The 25,419-nt window shown below is 39.2% G+C and overlaps 1 protein-coding gene across 4 annotated transcripts in view; it reads right to left on the reverse strand.

The window, feature by feature from the left end:
- Positions 1 to 2,444: 2,444 nt before the first annotated feature.
- Positions 2,445 to 25,419, reverse strand: part of KDM3A (lysine demethylase 3A) — a 50,419-nt gene continuing 27,444 nt past the window's right edge. For all 4 annotated transcript variants that reach the window (XM_045193785.2, XM_024558424.3, XM_045193786.2 and 1 more), the window contains exons 11-26: positions 23,821 to 24,025; positions 20,811 to 21,025; positions 17,778 to 17,930; positions 17,545 to 17,640; positions 17,051 to 17,178; positions 15,161 to 15,356; positions 13,726 to 13,898; positions 13,110 to 13,346; positions 11,806 to 11,977; positions 9,286 to 9,373; positions 8,495 to 8,625; positions 5,738 to 5,857; positions 5,519 to 5,658; positions 4,106 to 4,282; positions 3,875 to 4,009; positions 2,445 to 3,148 (exon numbers count right to left, since the gene is read on the reverse strand). In XM_045193785.2, the coding sequence (XP_045049720.2) occupies positions 3,068 to 3,148; positions 3,875 to 4,009; positions 4,106 to 4,282; positions 5,519 to 5,658; positions 5,738 to 5,857; positions 8,495 to 8,625; positions 9,286 to 9,373; positions 11,806 to 11,977; positions 13,110 to 13,346; positions 13,726 to 13,898; positions 15,161 to 15,356; positions 17,051 to 17,178; positions 17,545 to 17,640; positions 17,778 to 17,930; positions 20,811 to 21,025; positions 23,821 to 24,025 (2,447 nt within the window). In that variant the 3' untranslated portion in view covers positions 2,445 to 3,067. The remainder of the gene's footprint in view (positions 3,149 to 3,874; positions 4,010 to 4,105; positions 4,283 to 5,518; positions 5,659 to 5,737; positions 5,858 to 8,494; positions 8,626 to 9,285; positions 9,374 to 11,805; positions 11,978 to 13,109; positions 13,347 to 13,725; positions 13,899 to 15,160; positions 15,357 to 17,050; positions 17,179 to 17,544; positions 17,641 to 17,777; positions 17,931 to 20,810; positions 21,026 to 23,820; positions 24,026 to 25,419) is intronic.

The following is a 25,419-nucleotide window of genomic DNA, read 5'->3' on the forward strand; positions in this document are numbered from 1 at the left end:
GATATTCGAGTATGTCAGCCATCTCCTGTTATTGGCTTCTAGTGGGCAGAGGCCAGGGGTGCTGCTAAACACCTTCCAGTGCATAAGACAGCCCCACAGCAAAGAATTACTTGGCCAAAATGTCAATAGTACCAAGAAACTTCGCAAACCACTTTTGACATATCAGTCACAGCACCTTCTCCATCTTTGTTTCAGTTGTGTTTTTACCTTTCTTGAAATAATAAAGCATAGTAAGCCAAAAATGTTGTGCATTTTCATTTTCAATATTAAAATGGCTGCACAAAAATTCACCAGTTTTTTTAAAAATGCATGCTGGTACGACAGCTATCACAACACAATATGACAAAATTGTTTTGAATGAAGTTAAAGACAACTAACTACAACCAGAGCCATCGTATAGAAAAAAAAACGAACTTTTTTGGTCAACCCAATGATTCCCATCCCCCTTCCTCCCACCCCCCCCAACTCCCAACCATCATTCTATTTTCCGTCTCTATGAAATTTCTATGAATTATCACTCATATTAGTGAAATGATACAATATTTATCTTTTTGTATCTGGAATATTTCACTTAGCATGTTTTCAAGATCATTCACGTTTTATGTCAGAATGTCCTGATCGAAAAATATTCTATTGTTATGTACATGCCACTTTGCTTTTCCCACTCACCTGCTGATGGACACTTGGGTTGTCTCCACGTTTTGTCCATTGCATTGTGAACAATGCTGCTAGGAACACGGGTGCACAATTACCTGTTTGAATTCTTGCTTTCAATTATTTTGAGTGTATACCTAGGAGTAAAATTGCTGGGTCTTATGTTTGTTTGAGATTTACCTAGACTTCTAACAATTCTGTTTCATACCACTTTTAATTTTATCCAAGGGATTGAAAATTTCCCTTGTACACCATTTTTTTCCCTTGCATTATGTGGCTTTTCTTCCCTAATCATATCCTGAAAAGTCCCTTTAGCAAGGGCCTGAACATAACCGGATTTTTGGTGGGTTTTGGTTTAAAAATGCCTGTGAAGAACAGGGAAAAGAATTGTGCTGTGTTCAGACTTTTGTTTTCAGATATATTCTGAACATACCTGAAAATTAAGATTAACATCTTTCTTCTGATTTCCATTGTTGCTGATGAGAGTCAAGTATTAATGTCACTTTTTAAAAAACTATTCATCTTTAGAGAGAGGGGAAAGGAGGGAGAGAAACATCAATGTCAAACATCGGTGAGTTGCTTTTCATATGCGCCTGATGGGACTGAGCCTGCAATCTGGTCATGTGCCCTAACCGGGAATCGAACCAGCAACCTTCCATTTTGTGTAATGACACACAACCGAGCCACACCAGTGAGGGCTAATCTGTCACTTAACATTTTTTAATTTATTGAGGAAGGGAGGCATTGACTTCACTTATTTATGCATTTATTGGTTGATACTTGTATGTGCCCTGACTGGGGATCAAACCCACAACCCTGGTATATGAGGACAATGCTCTATCCAACTGAGCTACCCTGCCACAGCTAATCTGTCACTCTTTGAACATCGTGTTTTTCCCCTCTGGCTGCTTTTAATAACCTATTTGTGTGGGATAGTCTTTAAATTTATTACTGTATGTCACACAGGTGTGGATTTTAAAATTTACTGTTTTATTCATTCATCCACTCATTCATCCATCCATCAATCTTGCTTGGGCTTCTTCAATCTGAACGTGTCACCAGTACTGCATAATTTTTGGTCCCTGAACACCACCCCCAACATCTTCTTAGCTCTGTCACTGATCACCAAATCTACATTTTTCTGTGTCTTGCTTGTAAGTTAGCATCTCTTTATAATTTCCTGTTTTTCGATGCTATACTACGTATTTTTACCAGTCTTCCAGTTTGTACAAGAACATTTTTAGCTCTTTTATTCTAATTGGCACTGCCATTGGTTTCTCATTTCCACCATCATGCCTTTCCAAATCTGGTGATTCTAGCAATCCCATTCTTCCATCATACTTCCTACTCACTCATTTCTTTAAACACAGTAACATTTCAGAATATAAAGTAAGTATTGGATCATTCCAGAACCTGCAAACTTTACAAGTTTGATATGACAAAAAATTTCTGTTGACTCTTGCTCATGGTGGCTTCCTGTTTTTATATTTGTTGTTACAAAGTACTTCACTATGAATAGTCCTTGGAATTATGACTCTTTTGAGGCCTGACGTGAAGGTTAATTCCCACTTCTAAATTTAGTTTTGCAAAATTGTGAACAGGGTTTCCATTTGGCTGGGAAGAAATTTATCTCCACGTTAGTGTTGTAAGAATCACTAGGAAATCGCTGCAGCATCTAACTTCTTTGCGTTTAAGATGAGTTCCTGGGGCGATCTCATACACCTGTAACATCTGATGAAAGGTGTGAAGAATCCACAACCAGTGAATAATGCCAATAAACTGAGCCAAAATATTATATGAATACTTTAATGCAAAATGCTTAACACTTAAAATTAGCAAAGCTTCATTTAAATTAAAATTTCATTTAACTAAAGATGGTTAACCCCAAGAATTGTACAGTAGTTCATTTCTGCTATGTAATGCCCATCCAAATGCCAAATGGTAAGAATGGCATCGTTAGCTGTCATTTCTCTCCACTGCTCTTCTAAACACTAAGGGTGGGGGAGGGGACACTCAGACAGACACAGAACAAAATACAACCCAAATAAACTGCGCAGTTATTCCTAGAACTTATAACTCACTTTGACTGAACTGTCAAACCAAACAGCTAGAGAATAACTGCAGTATTGTTCCAGAGCTGAGAAGGTTTTATTTTTACAGCTTGTAGAAGTTCTGTACTAGGTGAGAAGTCACAGTTTAAGGATGCATGTTCTGTCAATAGTTACTAAATATACACACTTAGTGTCTGTAAACACTAGAAATATACATTAGACATAGTACCCTCACCAGGTACAGTTTAAAAAAGAAGATGAGGTAACATGAATCTCAAAGTCCACAGGAATCCTGCCTGAAGAGTTTGAACAGCTGCCAGTATTCACTGCCAATGCACAGGGGCGAAGGCGTCTCTGGACCCTCACGGTTTGACAAAACTGGACTCACTGGCTCTCAGCATAGCAACTGCATCTTTGACTGCATGGTAGATAACATTCTTCACCTAGAGAAATGAAAGAAAATATGGTCAATTTACTATTAAATCTAAAATCTGTTACTTTCCCACTACCATTTAAATACCATTCTCTCAGAATTTAACACTGAATATTCAATATGGAATGTCAGTACTTGAAAGGCCCCCGGGCAATTTTAGGCCAATATTCCATGTACGTTTTCAACCCTTCATGCCTCCTTTGAAGAACATAAAAGACCCCTTCCATAGGCTTTGATGCCACATGGCCCCACCCCTGGCAAGTACAGGGAGAAGCAAGTCCAAAGGTACAGTTTTATTTTTCAGAGTTTATATTTTCCCCGTTTTCCAAACATGAAATTATATGTTACACAGCAGACTATCAAAAGCCTCTAAAAACCCCACCCTCTCAGACCCTCTCTGAGTCCCAGGGACTCTGTTCTGCCACCCCTGAGGTTGAGAATACTGGAGCACTAAAGGTCCGTCAGGTTCAAAACCCCCGTCTGGCAGCTGAGCCAGGATCAGAGGTCAGATCTATTCATTCTCAATACTGAAGACTTTCTCTCTGGATGCCATTGGTGTCCACCAACACCAAACCAAGTGACATTTCCTCTGTTTGCTCCTCCTTTGCCCAAGGACGTAGTGAAATTAGATATAAATAAAGCCTTTCAAGTGTGAGTTCACTGACTCTCTTTCTAAGGTAACTAATGGGCCGTGAAGCCAGAGTCAGCAAATGCCAGGAATGAGTGCTGTTTTTACCTGTAATTTATCTTCATGATTGGTATGGGTCTGTGACAGGTAACGGAATTCCTGAGTAAGCCAGAAACAGTGTTTAACATGCTCTGGAGAAACAAAGTCTTCAGCCACTTTGATACAGCTATACAGATTATGAACCTGAAAAACACCGAGGTACATCAGTCATATACACACACACACACACACTGAAGTTTGTAGTAAAACGAGAGTAAGAAACAAAGTAATGGTTCTCACCTGATGTGGAGCTCCTGCTGGGATAAACACCACATCCCCAAGAAACTGTACAATAGCCCAGCCTTGAACTCCATACTCCTGTTGAAGACGCTTTCTTAGGGATCGGTCTAAATACCAGCTCTGATCATGAATGGGATCATGGTCTGCTGGGTTTTCTTGACCTTGCTCTTCTGATACCTAGAATATATTCAAAATATTATGAAACTGAGCAACATGCAATGGCCCAGTGAGGGCATCCCTCCAGTACCCAGAACAGTGTGGGCAGCCGGTAACCGTCAGGCCTCCTTTAACACAAATGCCTTGTTGGCAGACACAGGTAATACTCAAAGACATTAACTGAATGAACCAAGGAAGGACTGAAAAAAAAATGTGGCTTCCTTTTCTGTCATTTCCTACAAACTGAGCCTGGTGGTCTGTATATTTTGGAAATATGTATTTGGACAATATTTTGGTCTAGACTTTTGAATATAAGTTGGCTCAAGCTCCTTAGAAATAGACTTGCTGATTTTGTAGTTAATAAAAATCTGCATTCACTTAACAATCTGAGTTATGAAACAGTCACAAAGATAGCTGTGTATTAAACTTGTTTATTCTAGACCCAGGATTAAGGCAGCAGACTCAGGGTGACAATATCAAAGAAACAATATGGTGACCAGCAGGTTTACTTGAAGAGTCAAAAGATCCTTAGCCAGAAACACTTTGATTAAAATAAAATGCTGGTTAAGGTCTAGGAGTGTTCGTATCCATTGCTCATGAACAACTGAAGAGTTCGACTACAGATACCTGAGCTGCAACCAGCAGCCTCATTGGTGAACAGGTTGAAGACTGAATATACCCATCTTTCCAGTTAACTAGAAATTCCACATAGAGACCTTTGTGAATAACCTGCCAACTGCAGGAGACTCTCAGAATCTGCAAAACCCCTGCATCTCGTTGACTCTTCACAAGCTAAGAGCCACAAGCAGGGCTGGAGGCCTCCCTGACCTGCTACTAGGTAAGGGTGGACAAAACCAACAGGGTCTTCTGTAACTCACTCAGAATGTGGTAACCCAGGGCCCAGGGATGACAGAACTTGTGAAGTGCTTGTATTTTCAAGGCAATAAAAACAAATACATGCTAAGAGATGATCAGAGGAACTAACTTATGACAGAGCATAAAAATATCTCCAAATGCACTGTAACATAAAACACAGACGTAAAAGAGAAGGCCTCCTCTTTTCAGAGGTATGAGCCAATCAGTTAGAAATTTTTGGTCCTTAACAACCAGCTTCAGCCTATCCAATCTGACGTGAACAAATTTAACATTTTATGCTGTGGTAATTCCCCAGTAACCAGTCAGTTCCTGGCATGCAGTCATTTATGATATTGCTATTCTCCATGCCTCTCTTCACATGCCATAGAGTAAGGAGCTCACCTTTTTAAGGAAGTCTCGTATTTTCTCCGTGTCCTTAGCAGCATATATGTGCCAGAGGGCCCCTGGTTTCTCTTTTCCTTCAATAAATCGCTTTATTGTGAGTTCATCAGAGTCTCCGTCTTGAATAGTTTTAAGGACTTCTGGAGCAAGAGAAAGCAGATGTCAGGCCGCAGACCAGCTTAGAGGGTGAGCCCCACTTTCGTGCTGTGCACAGCCTACCTTCTTCTTGGTCACACTGCCCTTTGGGAATTCCCACATAGACCATGACGTTAGCTGCATCAGACACATCTAAATGAAGATTTGTTGTCCCATATTTCCGATCTTCTGGAGTGATTAATCCTGCAAACAGAAAATGCCCTAAATTTACTAAAGATAACAAAGGCTGCCACAGTCTTTTCCACCCCCTGGGGGACACCTGGTCACAAAATTTAAAAGCTGCTTCTCTAATCATGTAAAAGAGAATATTAAATTATTTTAACCTTTTAACTATGAAAGTCATTTCTTAAATATTTAATTATAAAAATAATGAACCAACTCGTAATACAAGGACTCTGATTTCTTTTGATAGGCAAAATGGGACAGACTCTCTAGCTGAGAACAACTAAAAATCCTGGATCAAATTATTTAAAAAAAAAAAAATTTTTTTTAATGAATCAATGTGCTAGCAAGAAAAGAAAACCCAGAAGCCACAATGAGAAAGCAGGACTCGGCAATGGTGGACTACTGAAGCTGGGGTTTGGCAAAAGGACATCTGCTCATCCAGGTGAGCTCAAGCTTTGGTTGTCACAGTCTAAAAAGGCTCTGGGGCAACACACGAACCCCACAGTGCACTCACGATGGGCGGTCTAAGAGAAACCCTCTCACACACACCCAAAGCCGAGACTGCAAACAGCCGTACACTCAGTATAAGAGGGCACACTGCTCAACACGTTCACTGGTTCTCCCGACTATAAAAGAAAAGGGGTGAGCCGGAGCCTGAGGTCCCCGACTGTGCTCACAGTCCAAGGGCTCAGACACCAATCTGAAAAATGACTGCTCTTTAATGTTTATGATAAGGTATGAGGTGTTTGAAAATGAACACATTTTTATTATTCTCAATCCCTAACCACCGTATTTTTCCGTGTATAACGCACACTCACGTTTCTGCATTATAGAAGAGATAATGTGATCATTGTACCCATGTATAATTGCACAACCTTATTTTCCCCTCAGTATTTGGGCAAAAAGGTGCGCGTCATACACGGCAAAATACGGTACTTACTCTAGATGGAAAGGAGTCTGTCACAGAAGAGCTTTGCAGAGTAACACTGCCATCTATCTGTTGGTATCTAGAGAGAAAAGATCTGCTGCTAAGCTACTCAAAACAAGCAGAGAATTTATTATGAAACTTCTCAGATGACCGCTTCTAGCCTATAAAGGTTCATTTTATTAAAACATGGATAACAACATAATGCAACATTACACCATTTACTTTAACAGAAAAATGCTTTCCTTTACATAAATTCACTGTAAACCCTACTGTAAACAGAGTATATCCTGAGTTCCTAACCACGCAGCTACTCTGAAGTGCTTGAGGGACGTGAACTCAGTTAGGGAACATGCTGCAGACCCACAGATATATTCAGGGCTCTCTAATCCGAGACCTGAGAAGCAAAGGGAATAAATAAGCAAAGGGACTTCTGCCTGCCGTGTCCTCTCTCCCACAGACAATCCTCACCCAATGCTGGCAGGACTATGGTGGGAATCTAGCCTGGGGGAGTTTCCCCAGCCCTGCTCGCGGCGCTGCCCTGGGCCGACCCCACCAGGTACCAGAATGGCGGTACTGAGGTCTAAGCTCTTGCTCCCACCCCCCTCCCCAAAAATCTCTGAGAAACATGGCAAAGACTCGGCCCTCTCTTCAGGAGAGCTGCCATCCCATCCTCAAGTCTGAGAGATTGCAGTTGGGAGTAGTTATGGGAGGAAGGAATAAAAAATGTAACATAAAAGGACTTGAAAAAAGGGGACAAAGTATAAAACACTAAATCAAATTCACTGAATAATTCAAACTGAAACTTTATTCAACAATAAAGTGGTAAATAACCCTTTCAAAATGGCCAATTCTAATCCACACCTGGACAAAGACCCAAAAAACTGGTGGAGGTCACAACAATCACAAAACAAGCTGGTAACCGTAGAAACCAATCTCTATCCTGAGCGATCCTCCTTGCTGACAGTTTGCTGAGTCATGTCCAAACAATAAAAACCTAATTCAAAGGGTACCTTACATACTAACTTTAACTACTTACTACCTACCCACACAGAACACTGGATTTACAAGTAGATGTTAAAACAGCTGGAATGCTTGCGGGATGACCTAAATGTCCAGCAACATTGAAATGGTTAATAAAATTATATTCATTCAATAACATACCATGCAACTATTAAAAATTATCTTACTAAGGACTGTGATGGGCTAATCTGATAGAGTGAAGTCAGAATCACGGAGGAGTGAGAAGACTCTTGTTTCTCAACTTAAGAGTTTACATTAAGTAGGATAACTGGTGAATTACACAAATGTCTCACAAGTATGCTGTAAACCTGAAACTAATATAATATGGAATGTCAACTGAAATAGGAAAAAAAATACAGAATACAGTTGTATACCTGAAATTTATGTTTTTAACCAATGTTACCTTAATATTTAGTTTTTAAAAAATTTGAAAAGGGCCATTAAGCAACATGTAAAGATTTTACAATGTAGTATTAGTGCAGAAAAAAGTAAAAAGTTGCATACGCCTGACAACTACAACTATGAAAAGGAAACACACACACATATGGCCAAGGAATGAAAGAAAACATGCAAAAGGAAGCCTGCTGCTGTGTTAAGTGTTAGGGTTATACATGTTTTTCATCTCTCCCTCTCCCGAAAGCAATTTCCAAACATCTAATTTGCTTTATTTCCATTATAATTTTTTCAAGTAGTCATTTCCTCCTTACCGTAAGCATTATACATCTTGGGACCCAGATCTGGCCTAACAAAGTAGTTTGGCAGCCTAGAGGCCAAGTTCAGCTTGCCATCTCTCCGTGTGTACTCAGGCAGCGGAATGTTGGCCATCAGATCATCAAACCTGGTACAGAACAAAGAATTTGAAAGATAACCCTGCCTTTCTAATTCATTATTGTGTGATTTTCTTGTTCCTTCTACACAAGAAGAATAAACAAAACGTCTGTGCTCATGAAGATGGAGATAGCTAAACATTAACAATATTTAAAATCAGAATTAAAAGAGTTATGAATAAGTCTTCTTCCTTCCTATACCATCCACATGCATCAAAATGATCTGGAATATCTCAGACAAAAGATTTGAGCAATGAATTGCAGACACGCAAGGATTTATTTATGCCTTAGTTCTGAGGATCCTTTTCAAGGTTCAAGCTCCAATCAGGAATAGGAATCTACCAATCTAGTTATCTTGTTGTCTAATGCAAGACACGACTGTATCACACTGAACCCTAGCACTTGCACCTCTAAGCCACCTTTTCTTTGGCCCAGCAATGCAGGGCAAACGTGTGGAGCTTTCATTAGTCGGCCAGACCTAAAAGTTAGTTAACAGTACTTCAACTCACTTAAAAACACACATCTCCACGGTTTATAGACTAGAAATGAAAAATCAGCCCCAGTAAAACTATGGGAACTTTAATATTTCCCTGAAAACTATTTTCTCACCATCTCAAAAAAGAATTTATCCTACCAAGTCAAGGACTGAATCACTGACATCCAAATCATACCTGGAAGGCATCATATCTCTAAAATCTTCTCCTGGTGGCCAGTCCTTAAGTTTCAACACCATTGGTTCTTTTTCATTTTTCAGTCGGTCTGAAAAATAATCAGAATAACTGAATTGTTCCTATTCTTAACTCAGAAACAGACTGAAATAAATGGCAATTTAGCATTTTATGCTTAACACAAAATAAAATTTATCTCTGCAAATTCTTCCTAGTCTGACACATTTTATATATAAATGTTATTTTTCTTTAAAATTTCCCTCCATCAATTGCTAACCATCTTCTACGGTGCCAAGAAATCCATTTGTACCCAGGAGGCAGCAAGGGGCAGCAAAAAAACCCCACAAAAATATCAGCAACTCATTTGTACCAGGTCCCTGTCTTTTCTAGATGCTTATTAAACAGCTACTCATTCTTTGAGATTTCAGCCACTCCCTTTTGTCCATTACATACAGTGGTGTTTTGACAGGTGTTCCCCTCACTCAGATTCAGTCTCCTCCTATATACAGAGTTCTGGAAGAAGCAAACAGTTCCCCAACTAATAAACAGCAATGCATTGTAACAATCAAAGGCCACAGTGAGGGGTTTTCTGAGGCTAGCATGAAATAGAAACAACTTGTTTTACTCAGACTAAAACTATCTGATGTTCTGTCCAGGGAGAACTAGGACCAACAGCAACCACTCTCTGCCCCCAGCTTCTGACACACACAGTTTAATCAGAACTATTTTCTTGTAACAGTCGGAACTAATACCTGTTGCAGGTAATGCCAAGGAACTAAGAACTATATCTAATTTGAAAAGATATACTGATAATTAGGATTAACAGCAATGACAACCATTGTTTCATTTATTGCTGTGTTCTAGTCTCTGCTAAGGGTTTTAGTAATTTAATCCTTATAATCAAACCCAATATTCCAGTAAGATTAAGCATTATTTAATGTTCTCAATTTTAGATGAGGAAATTGACAGATGCCCAAGGTCATCCAGCAGAATTGGAACTGCAATGCAGGTTTGACTTCAGAGCTTGTACTCCTGAGGACTAACATTTGTATAATGTTTTACAGTCAACCAAGCACTGTTCCATAACCCAGTTTAAATACTGCACGCTCTAGAGAACAATAAAGACAGGAAATCACAGGGTGCAGTGGATGTTCAGAACACCAGCAGCAGTTCAGTGTGGGTGGCATACTGGGGGTGTGCACAGTGGATCACTAGCATGGAAAAGACAAGTTGCAGTTGACTTTGGAAAGTTTGAGCCCCAGAAAAATTAAACCACCAAGCTCATATAACAGCAAGTACACATCAGAAGTCAGGATTGGAACCCAGGCCTAACTGGATAGCACACTGTGGTAGGTGGGTCATCAGATCCCCTTCAAAGGACTTGCTGCGCAGACACAGCTTTAGGGTCTGCCTCACTGCAAAGAGCTGCCTCAGCAAGTCACTGCCCTTTCCAGGGCACCAGTCTTTAGAAACTGAGGGAGGTAGGGGGGTAAAGGCCCTGACATCTCCCACTTCAGCCCAGTCTGAGACAATGAGGGGCAATACTTGCTCCAGAACTCCCTGCCACACTGGCTGAACTTTGTGGAGTCTGCGATGCAGCTGACTCCTTTTTCATGTCTAGTCCCACTTCTCACTTCTCTTTATTTCACAGATGTTGATCCCTAGGTAAATATCTTATGTCTGAAACTCCATCTCAGCATCTATGGAAAACCCCATTAAGGTCTTAAAAAGAGTTAGCTATAACTTTTTTATAAAGTTTGTTTGATGTATGGGCCATGATCTACAAATGTGGGTAACAGGGAAAGGGAAGCAGGAGATTAGAAGGTGAAAGTATGTCTAAAAAGAATGAGAGTGATGAATGAGCATACTTGAATTACTGAGTCTGAAGAATGAATGAGCCAAACCTTCCATCAGGAATGGGGGGCGTGATGACCCACTGCTGTGACGATGTGAACCTCAGGGCCTCGTGTGCATTTCATATTCTTGGAAACAGTTTAATGACTGGCCAATCCACAGAAAGGGCCGAACCTCAGCAGAGGACATACAAGCCTTCTTACTGCCACAATCGCCCCTCACCCACATGAAGTAGACAGTGCCCAGGAGACTCTGTATTAAATGAATTCACATTCCCTGGCAACTTCAGATCTATTTACCTTGCTAAACAATAAAGAAAAAGTTATATGAAGGTGAGATACACATGAAACCACCAGCGCTGAGTCATAAGCCCTGGCTGTGTGTTCTCCTCCTGCTGGGCACAAGGAGAAGCACAGCATTCCTGTCACAGGATGGACATGGACACACCTGAAGAGCAGATGCCCAAAACCTCACCTTTACAAGAACTACAAGATGAATTTCTCTCAAATCAAAAACAAACTTTGTAAAAAGGGGAAGAGAAGACACTAATTTTAAACTCCAAAATCCTGAAAAAATGCTGTTGTTGCCACCAAAGTGTCTCAGATTCGTGCTATTCCTATGCCCCGCCTCTCACATCCTCAACACCCCTAGAAGTTCTTTAATACATACTTGGAACATCTTCGAATCCATCCCAGAAGTCTCCTACTGTGGCTCCCGTGATGATTTCATTGGTCCTACAATTAACTAGGTCGACTTCCTGACCTCCAAACTCTTTCCTGAAGGATTCAGGTTTCCAAAGTTCAGTGTTCAATTTGTGATGCACTCCCGACACCATAACTGGCTAAAGAAGAGAACAAAAATGTTGGTTAAACTCCCCTGGCTCTGACCCCATACCTGTGCAGGTCCTGGTTGTTTCTCTGTGCGTCACCGTGTCGCAGATACCCACGTGCCAGCCTAGACTCTGAGCTCCCACAGCATTTCCTGTCTTCACCACTCATCTGCTGCACACACCCCTTGCTCTCAAACACATTAGTAAGCTTCTATGAGCAAGGATCACACCTTCTGACTCAGCTCCCATTATTCACAGAACACCAGCACCAGGGCTCAGGGCCAGGCAGAAGATGTGTGAGACAAGGTCAGCAGGAGAGTCCCGTTTGGGCAGGGCTGTCATGGCCTCCACCCTGTTGTTGGTGGGAGTATGGACCTGAGGTTGCCAAATCCTTTGTTTATCTAGGATGAGTCATGCGTTGAATTTTAAAAACATTGTTTTCCATGCTGGTGGTCTAAATACAGCCTGTCATTGTCATCATGAAGAAATCTAATTAGTACACAAAGCTAAACAAGTTTTTAAAAATTTTGGGGGGGTTAAATACGTTCATTTTTCTATATGGCAATTCCCCAAGTCCTAGCCTTGTCCAAGAACAAAGTATTCCTGTAGCAAGGACTCTGTTTAGCCTAAAAAGAGAAACCAAAGTTCAGAAAACAAACCAAAACCTAAACTATCAACCAAAACTTAAGATGGAACAATGTTGCCCTGTAAAACAAACCCCCTGGGAAACTATACATCAATTATAAGATGAACCACTTGGCTCTGGCCCACCTAAAACTGCCATCAGCACAAGATTCTAATTCATGGAAAAGGGACACATGATTAGCATATTTTGCCTAACCCTCCCAGTCCCATGAGCCTCCTAGTCATACTCCCACTCCTCCTGTTGAGGTTTAGTGCACAAGAATAACGGTGTCCAGAATGCTCCCATCAAAACCCAATTACTAGTCAGAAGCAATCAAAACCTCACAGGCACACTCTGCCTTAATTATATTCACCCTAACTTATAAAATACAGTAATAGGAGATAAAGAATATACAACTTATATTTGGAGCGGGGGGTGTGAGGAGGGGATATCAGGTCTGACAAAGGTACTGAGGAGGGGGATATGACCTGGACTGAGGGAGCAGAGGAAACCTCCTACCTGCCCTTGTTTCCAGCACTCCCTAAACACATTCCAGTTGCTCTTGTTGTTGGGATCTTGCAGGCACAACAAGCGATTGTCACATAACCAGTAGTGAGGAGTGTCAAAGCCCAGAATGCTGGGCTTGATCGTCAGTCCTTGAGGCCTTTTAGATAAATCAGAGGAAGTCTTATTTTGCACCAAAGAGGCAAAGATGTCATCGAGAATTTTTGGTGTATTCTTGAGTCCATTTTCTGTCTGAATTTGAGAAAACATACAAGTCTTAAATATGCCATTCCCTACCACCAAAACCCCATTCCTGTAACGGTGGGTAAGTATAAATTACATACTCAGAAAACAGCCCAAGCCAGGACCCCGAGACAAAAAGCTAAGTCTCCTTCCCCAGCCCGACAGCACAACTCACAGAAGTGGGTACAGGAAAAAGCATGACAGGAGAAAACTGCCCAGCCTGGTACTATGACCCTGTGAAGCCCACATGCCAATGACATGGCCCCTTCTGTACCCACAAAGGAAAGCCTAGGATTCATGTGATTTATTTCTACTTTCTCTTTCAATTTTCTTAGTCTCATCTATTCATCTTTACTAGGCAGAATACAAAAAGCAAACAAATGAATACCTTTCCTGTAGAGGAATTCAAGAGATTTCGGAGGAAGCCAGAACTGTTGTTGCTTACAGGTGTCAAAATGGTGCTGTTAAAAGTATGGAGGACTGTGCTGGATTTGCTTAAAGGGGGGAGGGGTGGAAGGCATTTGATTTCATTCTTTAAAATTGGCATCATTGGCTGTTTTTCTAAAATTAAAACCAAAAACATCCAGATGGAAAAGCATTCTGAAAGGCAAATCCCGTACTAGTTTTCTATTAACAGACTTACTTTGGAACTAGTTTTCATTTATTGGAACCAAAAACCTTACTCAGGATAAATACTAATGACATTATTGGTTTAGACAAGAATTTCCAACTGGTATGAAAATAACAAATGTCCAATATCCAAGGTGATACTACAGTTAAGTGGTATTTTTTAAACTTTTGTTTTCTATTTATTTGTTCCTGGTATGCAATATACAATTGATTTTTGTAAATTAACACTATAACTAGCAACCTGATAGATGTTTATTAAAAATACAGATTCTTTTAGATTTTTCACATGTGTAACTAGATTGTCTACAAATATCAACAGCTTTATCTGTTTCTTTCCAATTCTAATATCTTGTTTGTTTGCCTTAATGCAATAACCAGGACTTCCAGTACCATGTTTAATAAAGTAGTGCTAGCAGGTAGTGCTCATCTCTATCATAAACATAGAGGGAAACTAAAAAAAAAAAAAAAGCCCCCAAAACTATTCAACCAATTAAAACATTCAATCACTATTTATGATGTTTTATTGTAGAAGCTCATTACATTAAGGATATTCCATTCTGTTCCTAATTCAAGATTTTTTTTTTTTTAAATCATGAATAGGTGTTAAGTTTTACTACTTTTCTTTGTCTCATCACATGATTCTTCTCCTACATCTGCACTTCTGTGGCACCTGTTTGTGCTGCATAATTCCTTTATTTATAGTGTTGAATTCTATCCACCGACATTACATTTAGGATCTCTGCATGAAAGAAATTGACATGCAATGTTTCTTTCTTTTAACATAACCAGAAAGCAGAATCATGTAAATTCTAATCTAACTACCTGATTCCAAAGGCCATGTTCTTTACACTATCATCAAACATAGATGAGACAACAGCACAGATTAAAAAAAAAAGTTGAAGCCAGACACTGCAATTTAGACAAAAGAAGAACTACACGTAGGATAAGAATAAGAAGGCAAAAAAGTCTCAAGTCTCAACGTTACCTACAGTTCTATCATCATCAAAAGTTCGCCTTGCTAGTGCTCCATTTTGAAAGCACTTGCATTTGTGTCAGGTCTCAGGGTGACTATAACCACTTTCTATTCTACACGAACTCTAACCACTCTGTTCTCATAGCAACTGAGGTTGCCAAGTCTCTCCCCAAATGGACTAAAGTTTCCAGGAACCCATAGGAAAGCAGGAAACACTCACCCTTGTTTTCCTTGTTGACATTCCCACTGGTCAGGTCTGCCAGCCAGTTTAAAGGAGATGTGCTAGCTGGACAGGCTGGCTTTATGCTGCTGGCCGGCTTGGAGGCAGATCCCCCACCCAGGGCCACCGGCTCTAACACTGAGGGGTTCTGTTGGAGCATGGTTCCAAGAGTCAGTTTTTCTCCAGCTAAGGAAGTCTGAGTATAAAAAGAGAATTTTATACAAGCTGAAAAATCAAATTTTCCTTTTCTTACCTTCTCTCCTAACAGCTCACCAGTAAGAGACAAATATCTAAAACAAAAGCAACTAATAGCCCTGGACATCACCACAGCTGTAGTAATCTTGCAATTATAAGCAGAATTATAAGACAGGAGAGATTTTAATATTTTAGCTTTTATGTATTATTAGTGAAAACAGAAAATGTTAAGAATTTAAATACAGCAAAATATTCCCCCCTCCCCGCCTTTATCACCCATCTCACACTTGTACATATCCTGGTCACTTCATCTACTGTGATGTTTAAAATGACCAGTTTGTGCCTCTCTCTCCTGTGAACTTATCCCAGTATCCTGAATAGGCACTCAAAACAGAGCTGCTGGATGAATGAATCAATGAGGCAGGATAGGAAAAGTACACCTGTGATTTCAGAAGGAAACAAGATGTATAGAAAAGAAAATGCCCAGATTTATACAATGAAGCAGGCTTTAAAACATAATGAACGTCTCTTAAAAGAAGTCAAACTGAAAACAAAACAAAACAAAACCCTGGAAAAAGTACACCACTTATCTTTCTGTTACTTAAAAATCTACCTTGACAACTCAACTGGTGAGGTTATACATGCATTAAAAAGAAAAAGGCCCTGCTCGGTGGCTCAGTTCAGTTGTTTGGAGCATTGTCCGGTAAACAGAAAGGTCGGGAGTTCCATTCCCAGTCAGGGCACATACAAGAGGCAACCGATTAATGTTTCTCTCTCACATCTCTCTCTCTCCCCCTCCCCGCCCCCTCCCTTCCCTTTTCTCCAAAATCAAAAAGCATGTCCTCAGGTGAGGATTTTTTTTTTAAAAAGGAAAATGATAGTCAAATTCCTGTTTGGTGTCCCGGTCCTCCCTTTACAAGTGATGGAATTCTGTGATGCCCAATTATTAGTTTTGTTCATTATTTCTCAATTAGTGATGAGGAAGCTGAAGCACACAGAAATCAGTTAATTTCAAACAAAGTTATGCAACTAGAAAGTGGCAGAAAAAAATTCAAATTCAGCTGTGACTCCAGAAGCACAACCCTTCTACTCATCCCGCCTTTTATGTAAAAGTAATACAATTTCTGATTATTAAACACAATGTGGAATAATGATTACCAGGGTGAGGGAAAGGAAAGGAGACAGTGGGGTAGATGTGCTGGTGGAGACAGATGAAGGGGATGCCTCCAGGAAGAGCATGAGCGCAAGGAAATGTACCCTTTTTTATGTTGACTGGTAGGGCACATAGATTCATTTCAATGTTATTTCCTTCAACTCTTCACATATATTACAGGCAAATATATACTCAGTAATTTTTAAAAATTTAGAGCTTATCTGAATCATTTTAGCTCTGCAAAACATGAGAAGTTCTAAAAAACCCATATAAACTTGACAGTAACTAATTAGACTGTAACAGAAGTAGTTTTTACATTTTTAAGAAACAAAAATTTAAAACCTACTAGAAGAGGCTACAGATGAGGTCCACAAAAGTAATGTAAGAAGAATGGGTCTATGAAGTGTCACATGAAATACGAATTCTTCCCACTGACAGCTGTCCCCACGTTCCTTTCAAATATACTACAGAAATCCCTGGGTTATGTGAAAGCAGACAGACAACAATCACAAGGATGGTGAATCTAGCGCAAACAGTAATACCTGTTTTATGTCTTCCTTTGAGGCTGGCTTGGAAAAGAGTTTGAATTGCCTGTTTGAACAGGGACAATTTGCCTTTATTCCCCATTTTGCTCTTACAGAATGAACAATGTCTCCAACATCATAGAGGGCTAAAAAAAGGGCACAGGCAAACATCTGAACAAGGATATTAGGTATTTTGAAACTTCAACATTTCAAAGCAGAAGCTGATGTTTCCAACAGTATTATTTTTTAGCAGCATAGTGCTTACACTGCCTCCTTTTCATCCTAAGTGTGTCTTCCCCCAAATGCACCATTTTCTTTTCTTCCACAAAGCTATTTACAAGACCTTAATCAAAAAGTTTTACATCCATTACTTAGTACCTTTCTGGACGATGGTACACACTTAAATCAAGTAAGCACATAATTATAGTACACAAAGTAAAATTAAATTACCAGCCCCTTTAAGCTAACCAAAACAAGGTGGGGAAAAAAAATCATTGCATTGTGTGAAATACCTTTTCCAGGAATGATCTGTGTAGGCATTAGGTTCTCTGGTTCATGTACCTGACTCTTTACACATCTTATCCAAGAGAAAGTCTTGTAGGCAGCACCTGCAAATAACTGATTTGTAGTAAATGCTCTTCATGTACTCTGGCCCCAAATACCTCAGGAATCCATTACCACAAATCAATAAAAGGCTTAATTTAAGTGTGTAAGGGGCCAGGAGGAGAATCAAGTCAGTTCTCACCCTGTTGGCAATTTTTCCTCTTCATCCGGTAGCAATCTACACACACTCCGAACCCACACCGAGGACACACCCAGTGCAAGTTGAAGATGGTGGTGTCACACACATCACACATTTCTCGAACACCTTTGACAGCTCGCTTCCAAGCAACCTGTCCTATAAAAATTGATAAAACCACTTTAGTCGGGAGGAGAGGGCTTCTGAAATAAAACGCACAGGGGGAAGGGAGTTGATGTTACTCCTCCCTCTGACTGGATTTCCCATTAACTCTGTTCAATATCCAGAGCCCATCTCAAATCCACCCTACCCTCAGGCCTTCACACCCTAAACAGTTGGGTGCAGTTTTTCCCTCTAGGAGATGCTCCACCCACCTCCCCACCCTCCAAGGAGCTCTGCACACAGTGGTGCAGTTATCAAGCACTGCTCAATAAATGAATGGACAAAGCAGCAGTGGCTTCACTGGAGTTCAGACACAGGTATCACACAGCAGTAGTTCTTCACCTTTGGGGTTATGAGCCCCTTTGAGAATCTGAAGGCAGCATGGACCATGCTTTCTCCAAAGGAAAATATTATAAAGATGTCTCAGATACACAAACCTAACATTTGGTGTAGTCTCAGGTTATTCACAGGTGCCCTGAATCCACTCAGATTGCCCATTAAAAACCTCAGGGCACTTGGGGAAATGGGAGGAAATAGCACATTTTTTTAGTGGGGGCACAAGAGTCCACAGTTGGTTCCTTTCTGGGACAGAGTCAGATATTCAATTTTGTTAGTGCTGGAATGATGTGGGCACCCAAGACAGACTCATACTAATCAAACATCCAACAGATTAAGGCATAATCCAAAATTCTACAACTCAGCATTTTCCATTCCAGTGGCCAAGCCCTGATATCTGCAGGGAAGGGCCTTCCAACACTGGGAAGGACATATACCCCACCCACCTCCCCCATCTATGTAAATGCCAGATCAGGTGAGCAAATCAGTATCAGAAAGCTTCAAGGAGTCCTGGGTCACAGAAAAGCCATTGTCTGCTCATCAGAACACTCTTTTCTGTGTGTCTCTCCCTCTTGAACAAGACAGGATCAATACTCTCACATTCTTTTTCAATGGAGAACACTTTTCCCAATCCAGTTTGTGGTTAACTCATTCATTCTTCAGACTGACCACAATGCAAATGACCAAGTTCATTTTGCACTGAATGAATCCATTTGTTGAGTGAACTTCTGCCATTTCATTGAAATGCAGTAACTCACTACACAATACACAGAGCTTTAAGCTTTTTGCAAATTAGATTTTATGAACTTCACCTTGTTCACCTGGATTAGACTGTTTCATTAGAGAATATTCTTAGGTCTCTGAGTCACCATTTAATGATTTTTTGTCATTTAAAAAACAAAGTAAAAGTGTAAAGGTTGAGATCTGCTTCCTAATCTCAGGAGGAGAGGGTAATCCCCCTGGGAACACCTTGTGGTGGCATCTTTCAGTATCACTCAGAGTGAATTCCTCTCTCCAACTGACCACCTGGTCAGAGTAAGTAAAAAGGAACAGAGTAATCAAAAAGGTAAAGAGGATAGGTTAATCACATTTAAATTTTCAAGGACAGAATTTCTCAATTATGCCTATTTCTGTTGGAAAAAAATGTATCTTTCAGATGACTCACTTAGAGCAAAGAAAACACATTGGTTGCTTAAAACAGCCCTGCTGATTCAGGAATGAAGCTATTAATTATTCCAAAGAAGTGTTTCTATATTCCAATCATTTATGTACCACCTTCTATAACAGTTACTTAAAATTTTTTCTCTAAATTTACTACTTTTATTTAAATGCATATAATAAAAACTTTGTATCTCTTCTAAAAACAGAAAAGCAGTATCACTTCTCCCAAATAGATTATAAGAGAAACAACTTTAATAAGATTCTTGACTTTATTAGAACCTCTGCTACCCCAAGAGAATGGAGTGATTTTGAAGCTGCTCTTCTCTTCAGCATGACTTTGGCTGCCCCCAGAGCTCATGATCCCACTTCCCCATCTAGATCTGAATTCTGTTCCTGGGAATGCCCCAAATCCCATTCCTTGGACTCAGATGTAATGGTACCCATGCCTGTCCAGTAAATTATTTTTGTTTTTAAACTAGCTTTGGTTAGTTTCTGTTACCTACAATCAAAATTCTTAACACTGGTAAGTGTAGATGCGTGTATGGAAACATCATTTGCCTATGCAAAGTCTTAAAAGATAGCCACCAGAGGAATGGAAAGGCTTTACTTTAAACTTTCAACTACCTGGGAAAAACAAATGATGGAAGAACATGTGAGACTTAAAAGGTAGATGCCCCTTGGTGCTTGTGGTCAGACATCTCACTTTTACAGAGGGATGCGAACAGACTGAGGTGTACTGTCCTCCCAGACATCATACCTTGAGATGTCATGAACGAGCTCTGGCTCTCTGTGTCACCGACACTGATTGATCCCCTGTTGTGCACTGGGCTGCCAGATCAGTGTGAGAGTGGACACCTGCACATCCCCAGCTGGAATGTCAAATATTTCCTTATAACCTTGACTCTAACGGAATCATTTTCATCTAAGCTTGTTCCCATTCTCAGCCATGGGGCCCAGCCCACCAGACTGATACAAAAGGTCTAGGGTACAGCCTGTCCATTCTAATTTTCTTTGAAATGTATTCCTAATTAAGAATCTTTATCTTAAAATAAATGAACCTGAGGCCTCAACCCCTTCTGGTGAGCCCACACTGCTGGTAAGGTTGTACAAATTCCACCACCACCTCAACTTCACCTTTCTTAACAAAAAGGAGTTCCACTCCTTTAGTAATTGACCCACAACAAAACCCACAGATAGGCTACTGGCTCTGATGAAACCAAAAGGTAGAATCTGTCACAAAAGGAAAAATGCAACCTCATACACCAAAGACATCTAAACTTTGGGTAAAAATGAAACCCATGCAATCAAAACTTAAGTGTCATTCGGCAACAAAAAATCAAGTTGGACTAAAATATCCTAACCCCTAAGAGATGCTCTTACTGTGTGGCTCAATAGTTGACATAGCTTCCTTTTCAGAAATCACCATTTGACAGAAGTGGTCTCCAATGTTGGCCAAGATATACTTTGCTGTGTCCAAATCAGTCCCCACAATGTTTTTGGTTAAAGGCAACCATAAGCCAATTGCTTCACTGTCATACTTGTTTGGTGTTAAGAAGCCTGCTACCCGCAACACACCATGTTTGTTGAATTGTAACCTAGAGCAAGTAGAAAAAAGAAAAGTGCATTTCACATACATGAAAAATTAATTTACAACTTATAGTTACTATTTAAATTAACAAATTCCTTCCTAGTTTTCTATAATCTCCATGGTTAATTACAGCCAATTGTTATTTGGCAATGTCAGTAGAAAGATAAGAAAAAAATCTGCAAAAGTGTGGTGGTAAACACCTGCCAGGATTGGGGACAGGACCAATCACAAGTCAACACAGAAGTAAAATAATAAACAGAAGGTGGTAAATAACCTGATCAGATCTGAATACAAATACTGCCTCAAGAATAATGCTCAGCCATGGAAGGCAACCCTGGAGTCACTGAAGTCATGCAGATCCCTAAGGTATTCAGCACTAGACAGTTACAAAATAGTAATTTTTAAAATAATATTCAAAAGAAAGAAAAATTATCCTCTCCCTAAAGTGTCTCTACAACTTAAACCAAAATCAAACAATTTCTTATGCAGTTAGTCCAGTTATACCTTTCACATCAGGAGCTAATGACATGAAATCAAGTCTATAATAGGAATACAGAGATCTGAACAAAGCGTTACCGTTTTAGGTACAAGTACCCACAAATGCATATACACCTTAACACACTTACCTGTGTCAAAAAAACAAAACAAAACTTATCCAGACAGGAAACAGAACAGAGCTAACCTTTACTGAGAAATTACTCTGGACCAGGTGTTATTCGGAATATATACTAATACATGTGTACGTTAACATGCCAGCAGTTATCACAGCTCTAAAGGCTACACACATAATTTATCACAGTGCTTTTGAAATTTTCTCAGGAATGAATGGGAAAAACTACTACCTAAAAAATTTTAGTTCATTAACTAAGCCTGAATTTAAAAGTTACCAGCACTGGTTAATTATGTAAACTGCCTATGTTATATTCTGGTTTCTCTTCAGATCGTATACATCTTTTGCCTTTTACTAAAGTGCCTATGCACTTGATTCAGTTCATCAGCAATCTTTAGTCTGGGTAAAACTAAAAGGGAGAAGGAAATGGGAAGAAATGTAAGTCAACACTTCTGTTTATGATTAGAACCAGTTGAACCTGAAAGTATCTAGATTTCTGAGAAAGCCAATCATATCTAAAGTTCATCTGTAACAGAACACACTGTTACAGATGAACTTTAAAACAAACAAACAAAAAACCAAAAAGAAGATATGGCTGCCTTTTTTCACTCAGGATCAAAAATTAAAAAAAATTAATTTGGCTTTTAATAAATACAATATAAAAATGAAAGTTTTTATCTGTAAAACTGGAAAGGCTTTTCTTTAAAGATATGCCTCTTCTTGCCGGCAAAGGTACACAGAAACAGGGATGTCCAAACCCTACCAGAGGCCGCAGATGCAGGTGCAACCTTCTTCCTGCAGGGCAATATGGCAGAACAAGTACATCAAAGCCTAAAACATGTACAACTTCTGGACCGGTACTGCCACTTTCAGTAATCCTTCCAAAGTAAATAATCGGATATGAAAGAGGATATGATAATTTCTGCATTATTTTCAGTGGCAAAAAATATAAAATAATCCTAATACCAACCAGGGAATTGGTTAAATGAATTATCAAACAATGTTATTACTGATTCTTACATAGTTATTCAAAAGTATTTGCAGAAAAAAGTAAACATGATCAAGTGGTGGTTCCTATTAGGACTGGGAAAATATTGGGAGTAAGATTCAAAACAGTATATATATACCAGCACACTCTGGGGATGCTGTGGATTCCATTCCAGACCACCACAATAAAACAAATATTGCAATAAAGCAAGTCACATAAATTTTTTTTCAGTGCATCTAAGTTATGTTTACATTATACTGTAGTCTATAAAGTATACAATAGCTTTCTGCCTTAAAAAACAATGTACAGAGCCCAAGCTGGGTAGCTCAATTGGTTAGAGCGTCATCCTGATACGCCAAGGTTGCAGGTTTGACCTCTGGTCAGAGTTCATACCAGAAGCAACCAGTGAATGCATAAAAGATTGGAACAATAAAACCGATGCTTCTCTCTCTCTCTCTCCCTTGCTCTAAGAATTGATAATTTCTTTAAAAAATGTACATGCTTTACTTAAACTTTATTTCTAAAAAATGCTAACCATCATGAGCCTGTTGGAAAAATGGTGCCAGCAGTCTTGCTTGACTTCGGGTTGCCACAAACCTTCAATTTGTGTTAAAAAAAAAAAAAAAGCAAAAAGCAGTATCTGTGGAACACAGTAAAATGAGGTATGCCTGTACAATGCACCAAGTAGGTATACTTGTATATGTTTTATGACCATATATACACTAAAATGAATTGAAAAGTTAACAGTAGTTATTTGTATTGGTTTTCTAGAACCTTCAAGATATTTCTGTTAACTTTTAGAAATAGAAATTTGTATTTTTAAGCGTTTTTGCTTCAAAAAAATTAAGTAATATGCAGTAAGGTCTAAATTGCCCGGGGCATAGGAGAGCAAAGGGGGGATAATTAGGACAACTGTAATAGAATAACAATAAAATATTTAATTAAAAAATAAAAGGAAGTACATATACATACATATATAAATAATATATTATTGTTATTTAAAAATATTTTAAATAAGAAAGTATTTAATTAAAAATAAAAGGATTTACATATATATACATATATATAGAAGGTCTAGATTGCCCAATGAGGGATTAAAAATAGTATCACTACTCTTTTCAGTTCTGGATTTACTATTGATAGGAAGGGGGGAAAAGTATGCTACAGGACCCAAATTATCTGAGTTTTCCCCCAACTGCCTCACCTTCTAAAGTGAAAGAAGCGACAAAACACAGGCGAATCTTTCTGTTGGTCTTTATCCTTGCGGAGACTGTCCAAGCGACACTCCCGGCACTTGGGCAGCTGTGCAATAATGTTCACACAGGAGTCATCTTGTACAAAGGCCTCACCACTCTGCTGCAGCTTCTTGAGTTTGGCTGGGTCTGTCAAAACTGACTTCCGGGATGGGACTAGCAAAACAAAAGATTAAGGCAATGGACCTCAAATTTTTAAAAAACGACATCAATGTGTTACTAAATTCTACTCAAAAGGCCAGTTATCCTAAAGGGAGAACTCCTAAATAACTGGTTCAATTGTCATTTCTAAAAATGGCTTAACATAAGACAGCTATCAGAACAATTAGAAGTTTTACTCTCTTTATAAGGTAATTTTCATTTGGTGAACCTATTTGGCAACTTAAAACCCCAAATTCAACAACTGGACTCACAATTCCATTAAGTGTATACTTCTATTCACAAACCTAGGTAAGAGAAATATTTCAGGAAGATTTTTCCATATCAGATACTTAATTCAAACTCATTGCAACATTAGCAATGCACAGAGATAGGTTCACCTCAACTAATACAATACCGTATGGAAGTCGATCCTGACACGCTCAAAAAAAAAAAAAAAAAAAAAAAAAAAAAGACTGGTTTAAAGTGTGTTCTCTGCAAAAGCTAACCATTCTAATAAAAAAATGAAAACCAAATAACTCTCCTGCACAGGCCGCTTGGTCTATAAAAATAAGAGCTATCTTCTAAATGCTTCCATGAGATGTTGTCACCTGACCCTTGACATGTCTTCAATTTCCTTCAAATGTATATTCCATTCAGGGTTTTAAGAGCACTGGCTAATGACAGGATTAGGATTCTAAGTAAAGGTAGTGAAGTTTTAACTTGTAATGGACAGGAGAAACTGAAAGAAAATGTTAACATAGTTTCTAAAGAAAAAGGAAAAAAGTAGCAATGAAACAGGAAACAGCAATCATTGTGCCAGCCTAAATAATACAGAAAGGAATCCATTCGTAAGCCAAGAGCATTGAAGAATATTTCATATGAAACTGAGAGAAAAGACCTTTTCTCCTCAGGGACCAAGGAAGCTGAGAAAAGGGAGGTAGATTCTTAGGCAAACAAATAGAAAACACACCAAAAACCCAAAAACAACTTCTGGGGAGCCAGTCTAGAGATGGGTGGGAGAGAGTAGTGGTCTTAGAGGAAATTGAAAAAAAGATCTCACACCAAAGAAGGCTTTAAATAAATAAGCATCTTCAATATTCCCTAGAGGTGATCTAACCTTAACTCTCTTTTAAAGCAGGACAAGAGTGCACTGTAAAATCCTAAAAAGATGCTGTCAGGCAATGATCCCTTAAACATTATTATTCAGTTATAGTGAAAGAGAAGGTAAAGAGATCAGTAGCTCAAGGATGGAATTTTAATTACTCATATTGAAAAGGCATCATTCCTTTGAATTGAACCAGGTTTTCACAGATCACAGGCAAAAAGTCCAAAGGTTATCCTACCTGTTCTGTCCTGGCTTAAAAGAGGAAATATCTAGAAATAAGTAAATTGAACTATCTAAATCTAGC

The sequence above is a fragment of the Desmodus rotundus genome, chromosome 5, assembly GCF_022682495.2.
Source record: "Desmodus rotundus isolate HL8 chromosome 5, HLdesRot8A.1, whole genome shotgun sequence".
NCBI lineage: Eukaryota > Metazoa > Chordata > Mammalia > Chiroptera > Phyllostomidae > Desmodus > Desmodus rotundus.